At 43.8% G+C, this 10,081-nt stretch overlaps 1 protein-coding gene across 1 annotated transcript; it reads right to left on the bottom strand.

The window, feature by feature from the left end:
• Positions 1-2,735: 2,735 nt before the first annotated feature.
• On the bottom strand, positions 2,736-9,682 carry Ccl5 (C-C motif chemokine ligand 5). The gene is made up of 3 exons (XM_005321495.4): positions 9,538-9,682; positions 8,200-8,311; positions 2,736-3,479 (listed from the first exon to the last, which is right to left on the bottom strand). The coding sequence occupies exons 1-3, from the start codon at positions 9,611-9,613 to the stop codon at positions 3,392-3,394; spliced, it is 276 nt and encodes a 91-aa protein (XP_005321552.1). The 5' UTR covers positions 9,614-9,682; the 3' UTR covers positions 2,736-3,391.
• Positions 9,683-10,081: the final 399 nt, after the last annotated feature.

The following is a 10,081-nucleotide window of genomic DNA, read 5'->3' as shown; positions in this document are numbered from 1 at the left end:
ATTTTAGCCAGGCATGATAACCTATGTCTATAATCCCAGGTACTTGGAAGGCTGAGGCAGGAGGATTCAAGGCCAAATTCAAGGGCAGCCTTGGCAACTTAAACCTGAGCGTAGGAACCGAGGCATTTAAAAATTAAAATTAGGAGCTGGGATTGTGACTCAATGGTAGAGCGCTCGTCTAGCACGTGCGAGTCCCTGGGTTTGATCCTCAGCACCACATAAAAATAAATAAACAAAACAAAGGTATTGTACTTCTAAAAAATAAATATTAAAAAAATAAATAAAAATTAAAAGGGCTGGGGACATAACTGAGTGATAGCATGCCTGTGGGTTGAATCCTCAGTACTAAAAAAAAAAAGTAATCTCATCTCTGAAGTCTCCTCCCCTGGCTCCTGGCCCCACCCACTCAGTGATGTAATTCTTCCACCTAAGTGTCACCACAGCCTTTTGTACAGTTGCTTCTGTTTCTGTGTTTATCATATGTTTAATCTGTTCATAGTTCTCACTGGACTGCCAGCTGCCTAAAGGTGAAGATGGTGACTTGTGACTATGCACCTCTTTATTCTGGTCTCCCCACCCCACCCTCAGTGCCTACCACAGTGCCTGGCACACAGCAGGCAGCCCATTGTAGTAAGAGTATATGGGTCACCAAGCCATCAGACTTAATATCACCAGAAAACTGGCATGAAGTACTTTGATATAATATATTGAGAAAGACAGCATCGCCCATGGCATTCCTACCAAAAATGTTTTAACCTCAATCTAATTATGAGGAAATAATCAGGGAAGCCCAAATTAAGAAACATTCTACAAATATCTAATCTGGGACCGGGGGTATGGCTCAGTAGTAGAGTGCTTGCCTAGTACGCACAAGGCATTGAGTTCAATCCTTAGTACTGGGGAAAAAATCTGATGAGAACTAAAAACTATCAGTATCTTAAAAATGAAAATAATAGGGGGCTGGGGTGGTGGCTCAGTGATAGAGCACTTGCCTAGCATGTGTGAGGCACTGGGTTCGTTTCTCAGCACCACATAAACATAAATAAAATAAAGGTCCACTGACAACTAAAAAATATTTTTTAAAAATGAAAAAACTATGCTTAAAGACACCAAAAAAGACATGAAAGCTAAACCCACTGTGTACTTCATTGTACCCTGAGTTTTTTTCCATTAGTGCAATTTTCTTTTCAAAAATTTGTTCTTTCTAGTTATCATGACAGGAGAGTACACTTTGACAAATTTTTACAAACATGGAGATTATCTATTTCTAATTAGGATCCCAGTCTTGTGGTTGTACATGATGCGGCAATTCACTGTATTCATATGTGTACATGGGAAATTCATGTCAGATTCGTTCCGCTGTCTTTCCTATTCCTGTCCCTCTCCCTTCCCTTCATTCTCCTTTGTCTAATCCACTGAACTTCTATTCTTCCCGCTCCTTGTGGTGTGTTAGTGTTGGATCCTTAATCTTAAAAAATAGCTATAAACAGGGGCTGAGGTTGTGGCTCAGAGGTAGAGCACTCGCCTCGCATGTATGAGGCCCTGGGATTGATCCTTAGCACCACATAAAAATAAATAAATAAAATAAAGGTATTGTGTCCAACCATGACTAGAAAATAAATATTTTTAAAAAATAGCTATAAAGGACATTATTTGAGACAATAAGGGGAATCTGATGATGGATCCTATATTAGGAAATAGTATTGATGAGTCACTGATGAGTTTCCTGAGTGTGTTGCTCGTTTGGTGGTTATGTGAAATGTTCTTACTCTTAGGGTAAATACACTGAAACTTTTAGGGATGAAGTGACATCATCTCTGCAACTTTCAAATTGTCCTGAGGGAGAGAGGGCAGGGTAAGAAAATATAGTGAAATGTTAATATTTGAATCCAGATAAAGAACATATGAATGAATTCTTGCAAATTTCTGTAAGTTTGAAAATTTGCAATTTGAAGGTGAAAAACAAAACAACAATATGGTCTTTGACATTAGACTTTACTTTTTTTTTTTTTTTGGCTGTGGGGTTTTGTGGGCAAATCATTTCCTTCTCTTGCCATGGGTTTTCTTTACTGTAGACAGGGCTAATAATAATACCTACCCCATAAAAAGAATGATGAATATGTGAGGCTGAGCCCATGGTTGGCACATAGTGAGTGCTCAATTAATGTTACCTATATCTGTTGACATTACATATTCATATGAAGGGACACATAGTTGGGAAGGTTGGAATAGTTCACTTTAGAGGTACTGGTGGAGTTGTAAAAACCACAAAATGCCCCTCATTCTCCTTATTTGAAAGACTGGAGACCTTCAGGATTGTCACTATCCTGTTCTAAGGGCAAGGGTCGTAAAGAAACCCACTGGGGATTAGGTAGAGGGTAGGCGAAGGTGGAAGGGCCAACCAAAGTTTGAGGAAACAGAGAGGTACTGTGACAGGGAGATGGATAAATTCTTGGGGCTTGGGGCTGGGAAATAGTGACTGTTGTCCTTCCTACCCAGTGGACAAGTCACTTGTTAGTTACTTTACCTGCTCTGTCTGCCAGTGCCCACTTCTGAGAGCGAGAGATAGAGAGCGAGAGAGCAAGAGAGCACTTTTGCTCCCAGCCCTGCTCGCTGGGTGGGGCCATGGCCCCCAAGGCTAGTGTGGGCATCAGGTAAGTTCAAGCCTGGACCCCTGTTGCTTAATGTACACCGGGGAAGAGGGTTCCCACTTAGGAAATCAATCCAGGAGCCAGTTTTGTAATTATACTGAAAAATTTTAATGAAAAGCTGATTTTTTTTTTGTCAGATCAAGTGGTGTGATCCCAGTTACTCGGGAGACTGAGGTAGGAGGATCACAAGTTTGAGGCCAGTCTGGGTAACTTAGTGAGATCCTGTCTCTAAAATTAAAAGGGCTGGGGGTCTAGCTCAGTGGTAGAGTGCTTGCCTAGCATGTTCCATCTTTAGCACGGGGGGAGCTGGGGTGAGGGGTGGGGAGAAAGGAAAAGGAAAAAAAAATAGAAAAAAAATGGCTGATTTCTTATGTTTGATAGTTTCAGCCCTCCTGAGGGCCTGAGATGGCAACTTTGGCCATGGGAGATTTCTTCAGGATCCCCGTCTTCCTTCTTTCCTTGAGAAACATGCTGACTTCCTTCTCTAGTCATAGAACCACAGCCAAGCCAAGGGGCCTGACATTCAGAGCCTAGAGACTTCTTGTTGCTAAGGCAGGGCCTTAGTGAGGCTTCCAGGCTTAGGTCGGGAGCCTTTTCTAATTGCTGCTATGTGGTAGAACCTTCCCTCCAACAGGTGAATGGGAGTGGGGGACTGGGGAGAAGCTTCTCAAGGTGGTTAGGATGAGAGCAGGTAGCAACAGGCGAGTTTACACCAGCTGAAGTTCAAGGTGCCGCTTATCCTAGCTCATCTCCAAAGAGTTGATGTACTCCCGAACCCATTTCTTCTCTGGGTCGGCACACACCTGGCGGTTCCTTCGGGTAACAAAGCTGTGGGAGAGGAGAAGAGAGTGAGATCTTAGCACTGGGACAGCCAGATTAGGGGATGAGGTGGATTGAGACATAAAAGGAAATGGTGCTGGGACTAGGGTAGGTTCTTTTTGGAGCGCCATGAGGTGCTATTTCTTTTTAGGAGGCATTTCTTCCTCTGTTGGGTCTAAGGGATCCAAGCCAGAAGCAAAGTCCTGTGCATTGTAACCCCCACCCAGGTACATGCAGCTTGTAATGCTAAGGGGACAGGGAGACTACGGAGCCCAGGGTTGAACTGGCTAACTACTTGCTTTTTCTCTGCACTTCCCCTTCCCCAAGCCCTGTGCTGGGTTCACCATGCAGAGAGAAAAAAGATGTCCTCCAGGATGTGCTTAAGAAAAGTGCCTAAAGGAACACATGATTTGACTATAGACAACATAGTGTCTGGCACAGAGTAGACACTCAACAAATGAAACCAGGAATATATCTATGCACAGGTGGGTGAATGAAAGAAGGACATGAACTTGAGTTTTTGTTGCACTACTTAGTAGTTGGATCACTATGGACAAATCACTTAGGGTCTCTGGGCCTATTTGCTGACCTCTAAAATGTGGACAGAAATAATTCCTGCTTTGCACAATTGTCATGGATCTCAAATGAGATAATGAGTTTTGAAAAATACTATACAAAAATAGCATACATGTATAGGTAATGTTATTAGAGTTCTGTGAGACCTCTGCTATAGGGTGAATTGGAACAACGTGAGACCAAGGTCCTGGTCCTGGACCATGGCCCAGAGAGGTTGAGGGACCTGATATTGGCAGTGCCAAAGCACTTCTACCAAATTACCAAGCAGAATATAAAGATTGTGAAGGTTGGAGGCCTTATCTCTGCAGGTGTTGATGGTATAAATTGGAAATATAAAAGTTGCTAGTCATACGGGTCAGTCCAGCTGCCACCTTGCCTGTCTGGGGGGGGGGGCCTGGTTTTCTGTGGGGTAGACTGTAGGTTAGGTAACAGCTGCCCATTAACACATATTTTGGGGGCAGCCTTGTCTACTTGGCCTTTTTAAATTTTGGCTTCTCCTTTAGGATGTGTTCCTACACATTACTATTATTTGGGGGGATTTGAACATGGTCTTATCTTACTTAAATTAGTATTTAAGATTAAATAAGTTAAAAGTTCTCATAGGAAGAAAATTAACTATTGTGCAGCTGTCTGGAAATTTATTTTAAAGATCTTGTTGAATCTCACAGTATGCCATTTTATTATATGGCCTACCAAAGGAATTAATTATGTGTCAGAAACAATAAAGGTAAATTGTAAATCAGCCTGTTTTTGCAATAACTATCATATTTTCAAAATACTGATGTAGGGGCTGGGGCTGTAGCTCAGTGGCAGAGTGCTTGCCTACTATGTATGAGGCACGGGGCTCAATCCTTAGCACTACATAAAAAAAAAATAAAGTCACACTGTCCATCTACAACTATTAAAATTAAAAAAATTCTGATGTATTCCCTAGAATAAAGTATTATTCTCAAATATGTTCTGATATGCTATGTGCCTACCTTGTTTAAATATCTTATTCATTTTTTAGTTTGATTTCATTCTTTCTATAGGCATCTGTCCATATGTCTTTCAAAGTCAATAACCTTGTATAATTCTGATTCCATGTCTAACAGCATTGAAACTTTTTTTTTTTTAATTTGTGGTAAAACATATAACATCATCTTAATCCCCCCATCCAAAGATTGAACCCTGGGCCTCATACATCTCATACATGATAGGCAAATGCTCTACCACTGAGCAACACTCCCAACCCTGCCTTAACCATTTTTAGGTATATTATGCATGTTTGTGAGCCCAAATATTTTCAGATAAAGTGAAGGCTTAGGTGTATTTTGAGAATGAGAATTTCCTGGTTGCTCTTTGGGCTCTCTCATGGATAATATCTGCTCTTAGAGCAACTTTTCTGCTGTTCCGAGGCTCACCCAAGACCACTTGACCATCTGTGTCTTACTCTGGTGAGCAGAGCGGATGAGAAAAATAGGGGAAGGGGTGTTCTAGGCTCTTCTGCCTCTCACTGTTTATTTTCTTATTGGAAAAGTGTGGAAGCTTCAGATATAGACCCTGTCCTTATTCAGCGCTCTCTTCTTGGCACCCTTGGCCTGTGGCCAGGAAGTTAAAAGGTCAGGAAAGCAACACCTGAGATGAGCCTTGCCTAGTCTCCACTTCCTCCTCTTTGCAGCACGCCATACCAAGAACAGACCATCTTTGCCAACTCTTCCCTCCCTCCCCCCATTTTCAGGACCTTCTACTTGTCTGACTTCTCTCCTTCCACCTGCCCTTCAGAGCAGGCATTCTCAATTGCTGTCTTTTTCTCTGTGTTCTTTCCTGAGTCTTGGGCCCTGGGGCCTGGCACACAGTGGGTGCTTAACAGATGTTTATTGAATGAACAAGGAGATAAATAAATTGCATTCGTTTCTTAAATTTCACCTATTATTTTATAGATGCCAGGGAGTAGTCTAAGCATTTTATTATTCTCATGGTGACCTAAGGAGGGAAGCACTTCTGTCTCTCTATTTTTTTTTAAATATGGTGTCATATTTTTTAATATCTTTAGTACCTATATTTTCTTTGTTTGTTTATTTATTTATTTTTATGTGGTGCTGGGGATTGAACCCAGTGCCTCACAGGTGCTAGGTAAGCGCTGTACTACTGAGCCACAACCCAGCCCCAGGGAAGTGTTTTTAGCATCCCATTTTGGTGGAGGAATTGAGGTTCAGAAGGTTAAGTGAGGGACCTAAGCTTACCAGGTGGCATGCGTGGTTCTGACATGGCAGACCTGCTTTAGAGCCAGTGCTCACCAAGGCAGTGCCACCCTGCCTTGTTTTTATTGGAAGGCCCCTTCTGCCTACAAGAGAATGTCCTCAGCTACCAGCCCTTTGTTTACACTCCCCTCCCCTCCATCTCTTAGCTGTTTCCACAGGGTTGTCTTGGCTCCTTCCTCTTTAGACAGTTTGTCCTTGAGACTTAAGGGGGTTCCACTCTTCTCTAACTACGTAGGCTGAGGTCTCAGCTACATTTAAAGTCTATGGCCCTGGCTAATTCCACCTCCTCTCTCCCATCTCTCCTTTCCTTCTGCTTCCAGCACTACACAAGTGGGTAGCTACAGTAGCCTTTAACTGGACCCCAGTTTCCTAGGCTGAGTTTCCAGCTCATTTTACATTTGATAGCTCTTTTTTTTTTTTTTTTGTTTATTTTCTTGAAATTCAAGGCCCTCTGGGCTTCCCTACTTGGAGTCCCTACAGAAACCAAAGTCAAACCCTGCAGGCATCCTCTCTGTCTGATAAACTCCATCCCACAGGCTTTCCCCTGCCATCCCAATCATGCCTCAAACAGTGCCTTTTGCCACAACCTCCTCTAAACCCTCTCTCCTCACCCCTGAAACCAGACACATTCCCTGTCTTCCTGTATGATGTTCTTTGCCGGGTACTCTAGTCATTGCTGTGTCTGTCTCGTCTCTTATTAGATTGTGAGTCCATAGGGCAGGGATGGTGGTTTTATTAATCTCTGCCCATAAGAGATATTTAGGGAATAGTTTTTTTTCCTTTTGAAAAATATTTGTTTTCAGAAATAAAATCAGTAATGCAAAATATTACCAGTATATTTTGATTCACCAGGACCATTCACCAACTCCATTTTTGAATACCTATACATTTACCATGTTATGAACATTTTTTGGATTAAGAACTTTGAATTTTCATAGGAAATTTGATGATAGCCCTATTTTTATCCCCATCCCCCTAAGTACTGGGGATTGAACTCAGGGCCTTGCATATGCAAGGCAAGCACTGAACTACGTCTCCAGGCTTTTATATATATGTGTGTTTTTTGAAAATTTTGAGAGAGGGTGGCCTTGAACTTGCGATTCTACTGCCTCAGCTTCCCAAGTCATTGGATTTAGAGGTCTGTGCCACTAGGTCAAGCCCCATTTTCAGTCTCTTTCATTTTCTATTTCTTAAGTAACTAAGGAGATTCCAGAGACAGGCTCCAGACTCACTGTGCAATCTTGGAGAACTCAACAAATCTCTCAGCTTCACTCTCTGAGAGCAGAATTGTGCTTACCTGTCAGGGCCATTATGTGAAATTTAGAAGTGATGCACATAAGGCATTGACACACAGTAGGCACTTCCCATGCAGTAGGGACTGTTCTATTTCCCCAAATATATTAGTTTGCATATTTAAAGGTGAATCCCTCTCTCTTTTTAAAAATTTCTTCTTAAATAAATAGTTTGTTGTTGTTATTTTGTTTTGTTTTGCCCCTGACCTTAGACCTCTTCCCCTAGTTCCTTTGAGGTTTAGGTTGGTTTGGTTAGGTGTGAAATATGGGGGACTCTAGGGTTCTTCAGTGAAAAGGGATGATGGAGTCCATCTTCTCTATGCAGGGGCATTTCAAATTCTTTTCAAGTAAAAGTTGCACCAGCAAGTGGAGTCCTAGGAACCTAGCCCATGAGGTGGGCAGGATCCTCCAAAGATACCTCGTCTAGTTATTTTACATTGTAGCTGGAAACCCGGAGGCTAGAGATGAAAGTACTGTGGCTACTTGGGTAGCTGGAGGATGAGTGGGAGTGGGTGGGGCACCCTCTTAGAGGGTGCCTGGTGTGTGGGGTCACTGACTCTGGGAGCCAAGTCAACCCTTCCTCACCCCCCTGGAGGAATCAGTGGGATTGAGACTCACACAACTGCTAGGTTGGAGCACTTGCTACTGGTGTAGAAATATTCCTTGATGTGGTTGCGGGGCACTGGGCGGGAGATGAAGGCAAAGCAGCAGGGTGTGGTGTCCGAGGCATCTGTGAGAAAGGATGAAGAAAGGAGACCCCCATTATTCATTGCCAATGGACACTGGGCACTGTGCTGGGCATTTTACATGACTGATCTTGAAAAGACTATTATCCACCGTGGAAGAACTGAGGCTCAGAGAGGTAAAGGCACTTGGTCATGGAACACAGTAGCCGAATGGGAATTCCAACAGAAGCCTGAAAGTATCTCTTCCCCGTCAACTGATCCTTGAGCTGAGCTTATATCCTTTCTTCTATATCATAACCCACTGCCCTTGGCTCTCAGGTCATGCTGGGCCTCCTTATCCCCTGTCATGGGTTCTCTGCCCTCATTCTCGCCCTTCCAGAATCCCTGATGAATTCAAAACTTGCATAGGGTAGGTTTGGAGAGGGCTGAATCCAAAGCTGAGGCTCCTTGGCTCAGCCAGGATCCCAAGTGGGGCCTGCTGCATATTGCATCCTAGGAGCCCTTGACTGGGCTGTAGGGAGAAGGGCTTTGACTAGAGAACCTTTTGTTAGTCAATTAATTCAAGATTCTGTTGGGAAGCACAGTTGTCTCTTCCCAGAAGAGCAGTAGTATTTATCCCAGCCAGATGGGGCTGGGTTTGAATACTTCCTAGGTGGGTGTGCCCTTAGGCAAGTTATTTAACTTGCCTGGGCCTTTGTTCCCCTTTCTGTAAGTCTAGAACAGCTACTCCAGGGAGTATTTGTATTCAATAAGATGACAGGTCGAGCAACAGCACAATCCCTAACCCATAGTAGGCCTTTAGTTAGCTTTAATTATTCTTTTATAAACCCCCGCTTTTTTTTCCCATCTGTGAAATGAGAGACCATGACTATCTCAGGAGAGTTTTGTTGAGAATTTAGAAGTTTCTCAGAAATCCTGCTGGTGACAGGATGAGTCATTCATTTTTCAAGGTCAGTCCAGCTACCCCCTGCCTACCGATATCCTCAGCATCAGTTCACACTCAGTGAGCACTTGCAAAACTCAAGGGCTATAGACCTTGGAGACTCAGAAAAGTTGACTGGGGGCCCCTGCCATGAAGTGGCATAGAGATGTATCAGGGGTAACAGGGCATCTGGCTAAAACAAAATTTAAGAATGTAAACAATGGGATTCAGACAGTATACATGCTATACTTGAAAAGAGGGCAAGGGCTGGGATAGTAGGATGGGGTGGGCCTTCCTGGCAGTGGGTGGACCTACTCTGTGGGTTGTGGTGTCAGGCCCCAGACTTACATGGGGAGGCAGAGGCAGGAATGCAGAAGGCGGCAGCAGTGAGGATGACAGCGAGGGCAGCTGCAGAGACCTTCATGGTACCTGTAGACAGAGGCTGTGGGTGACGCAGGTGCTGCTGTCTCAGGATCCTCTGCAGGGATCCTCTGCAGCTCAGGCCTTTTATAGGGACTCAGGGCCAGTAGAGGGAGCACCCCACCTCCAAGGGGGAGTTTCCAAAATAGTGGCCAAGCCCTGGCTGATATCATAAGTGAAGTTGCATAAAACGGAAAAGAAAACTGAAATAGCCTCCGGAAATTTGAGTCTCTGTTTCCACACCTCACTCGCTGCCGTCCAGAGTGAGCTCACCCCCCTTTGCCCAGGTGCTGCCATGGAAACTCTTCCTCTGCTGGCATCCTCAGCTTCACCTTCAGGGCGGGGTCTTTCCTAGAGAGTAGGAAGCTGCCTCTTGGGGGTAAAGGGCTGGGGCAGTTAGGACAGGAGCAGAGCCTCTGGGTCTTTTGGGTTTCTTTCACAGTTCCTGCGTGTGCTTGATTTTTACCTCCCT

Source organism: Ictidomys tridecemlineatus, chromosome 3, assembly GCF_052094955.1.
Source record: "Ictidomys tridecemlineatus isolate mIctTri1 chromosome 3, mIctTri1.hap1, whole genome shotgun sequence".
Taxonomy (NCBI): Eukaryota; Metazoa; Chordata; class Mammalia; order Rodentia; family Sciuridae; genus Ictidomys; species Ictidomys tridecemlineatus.
This window is presented reverse-complemented; position numbering and strand designations above follow the sequence as displayed.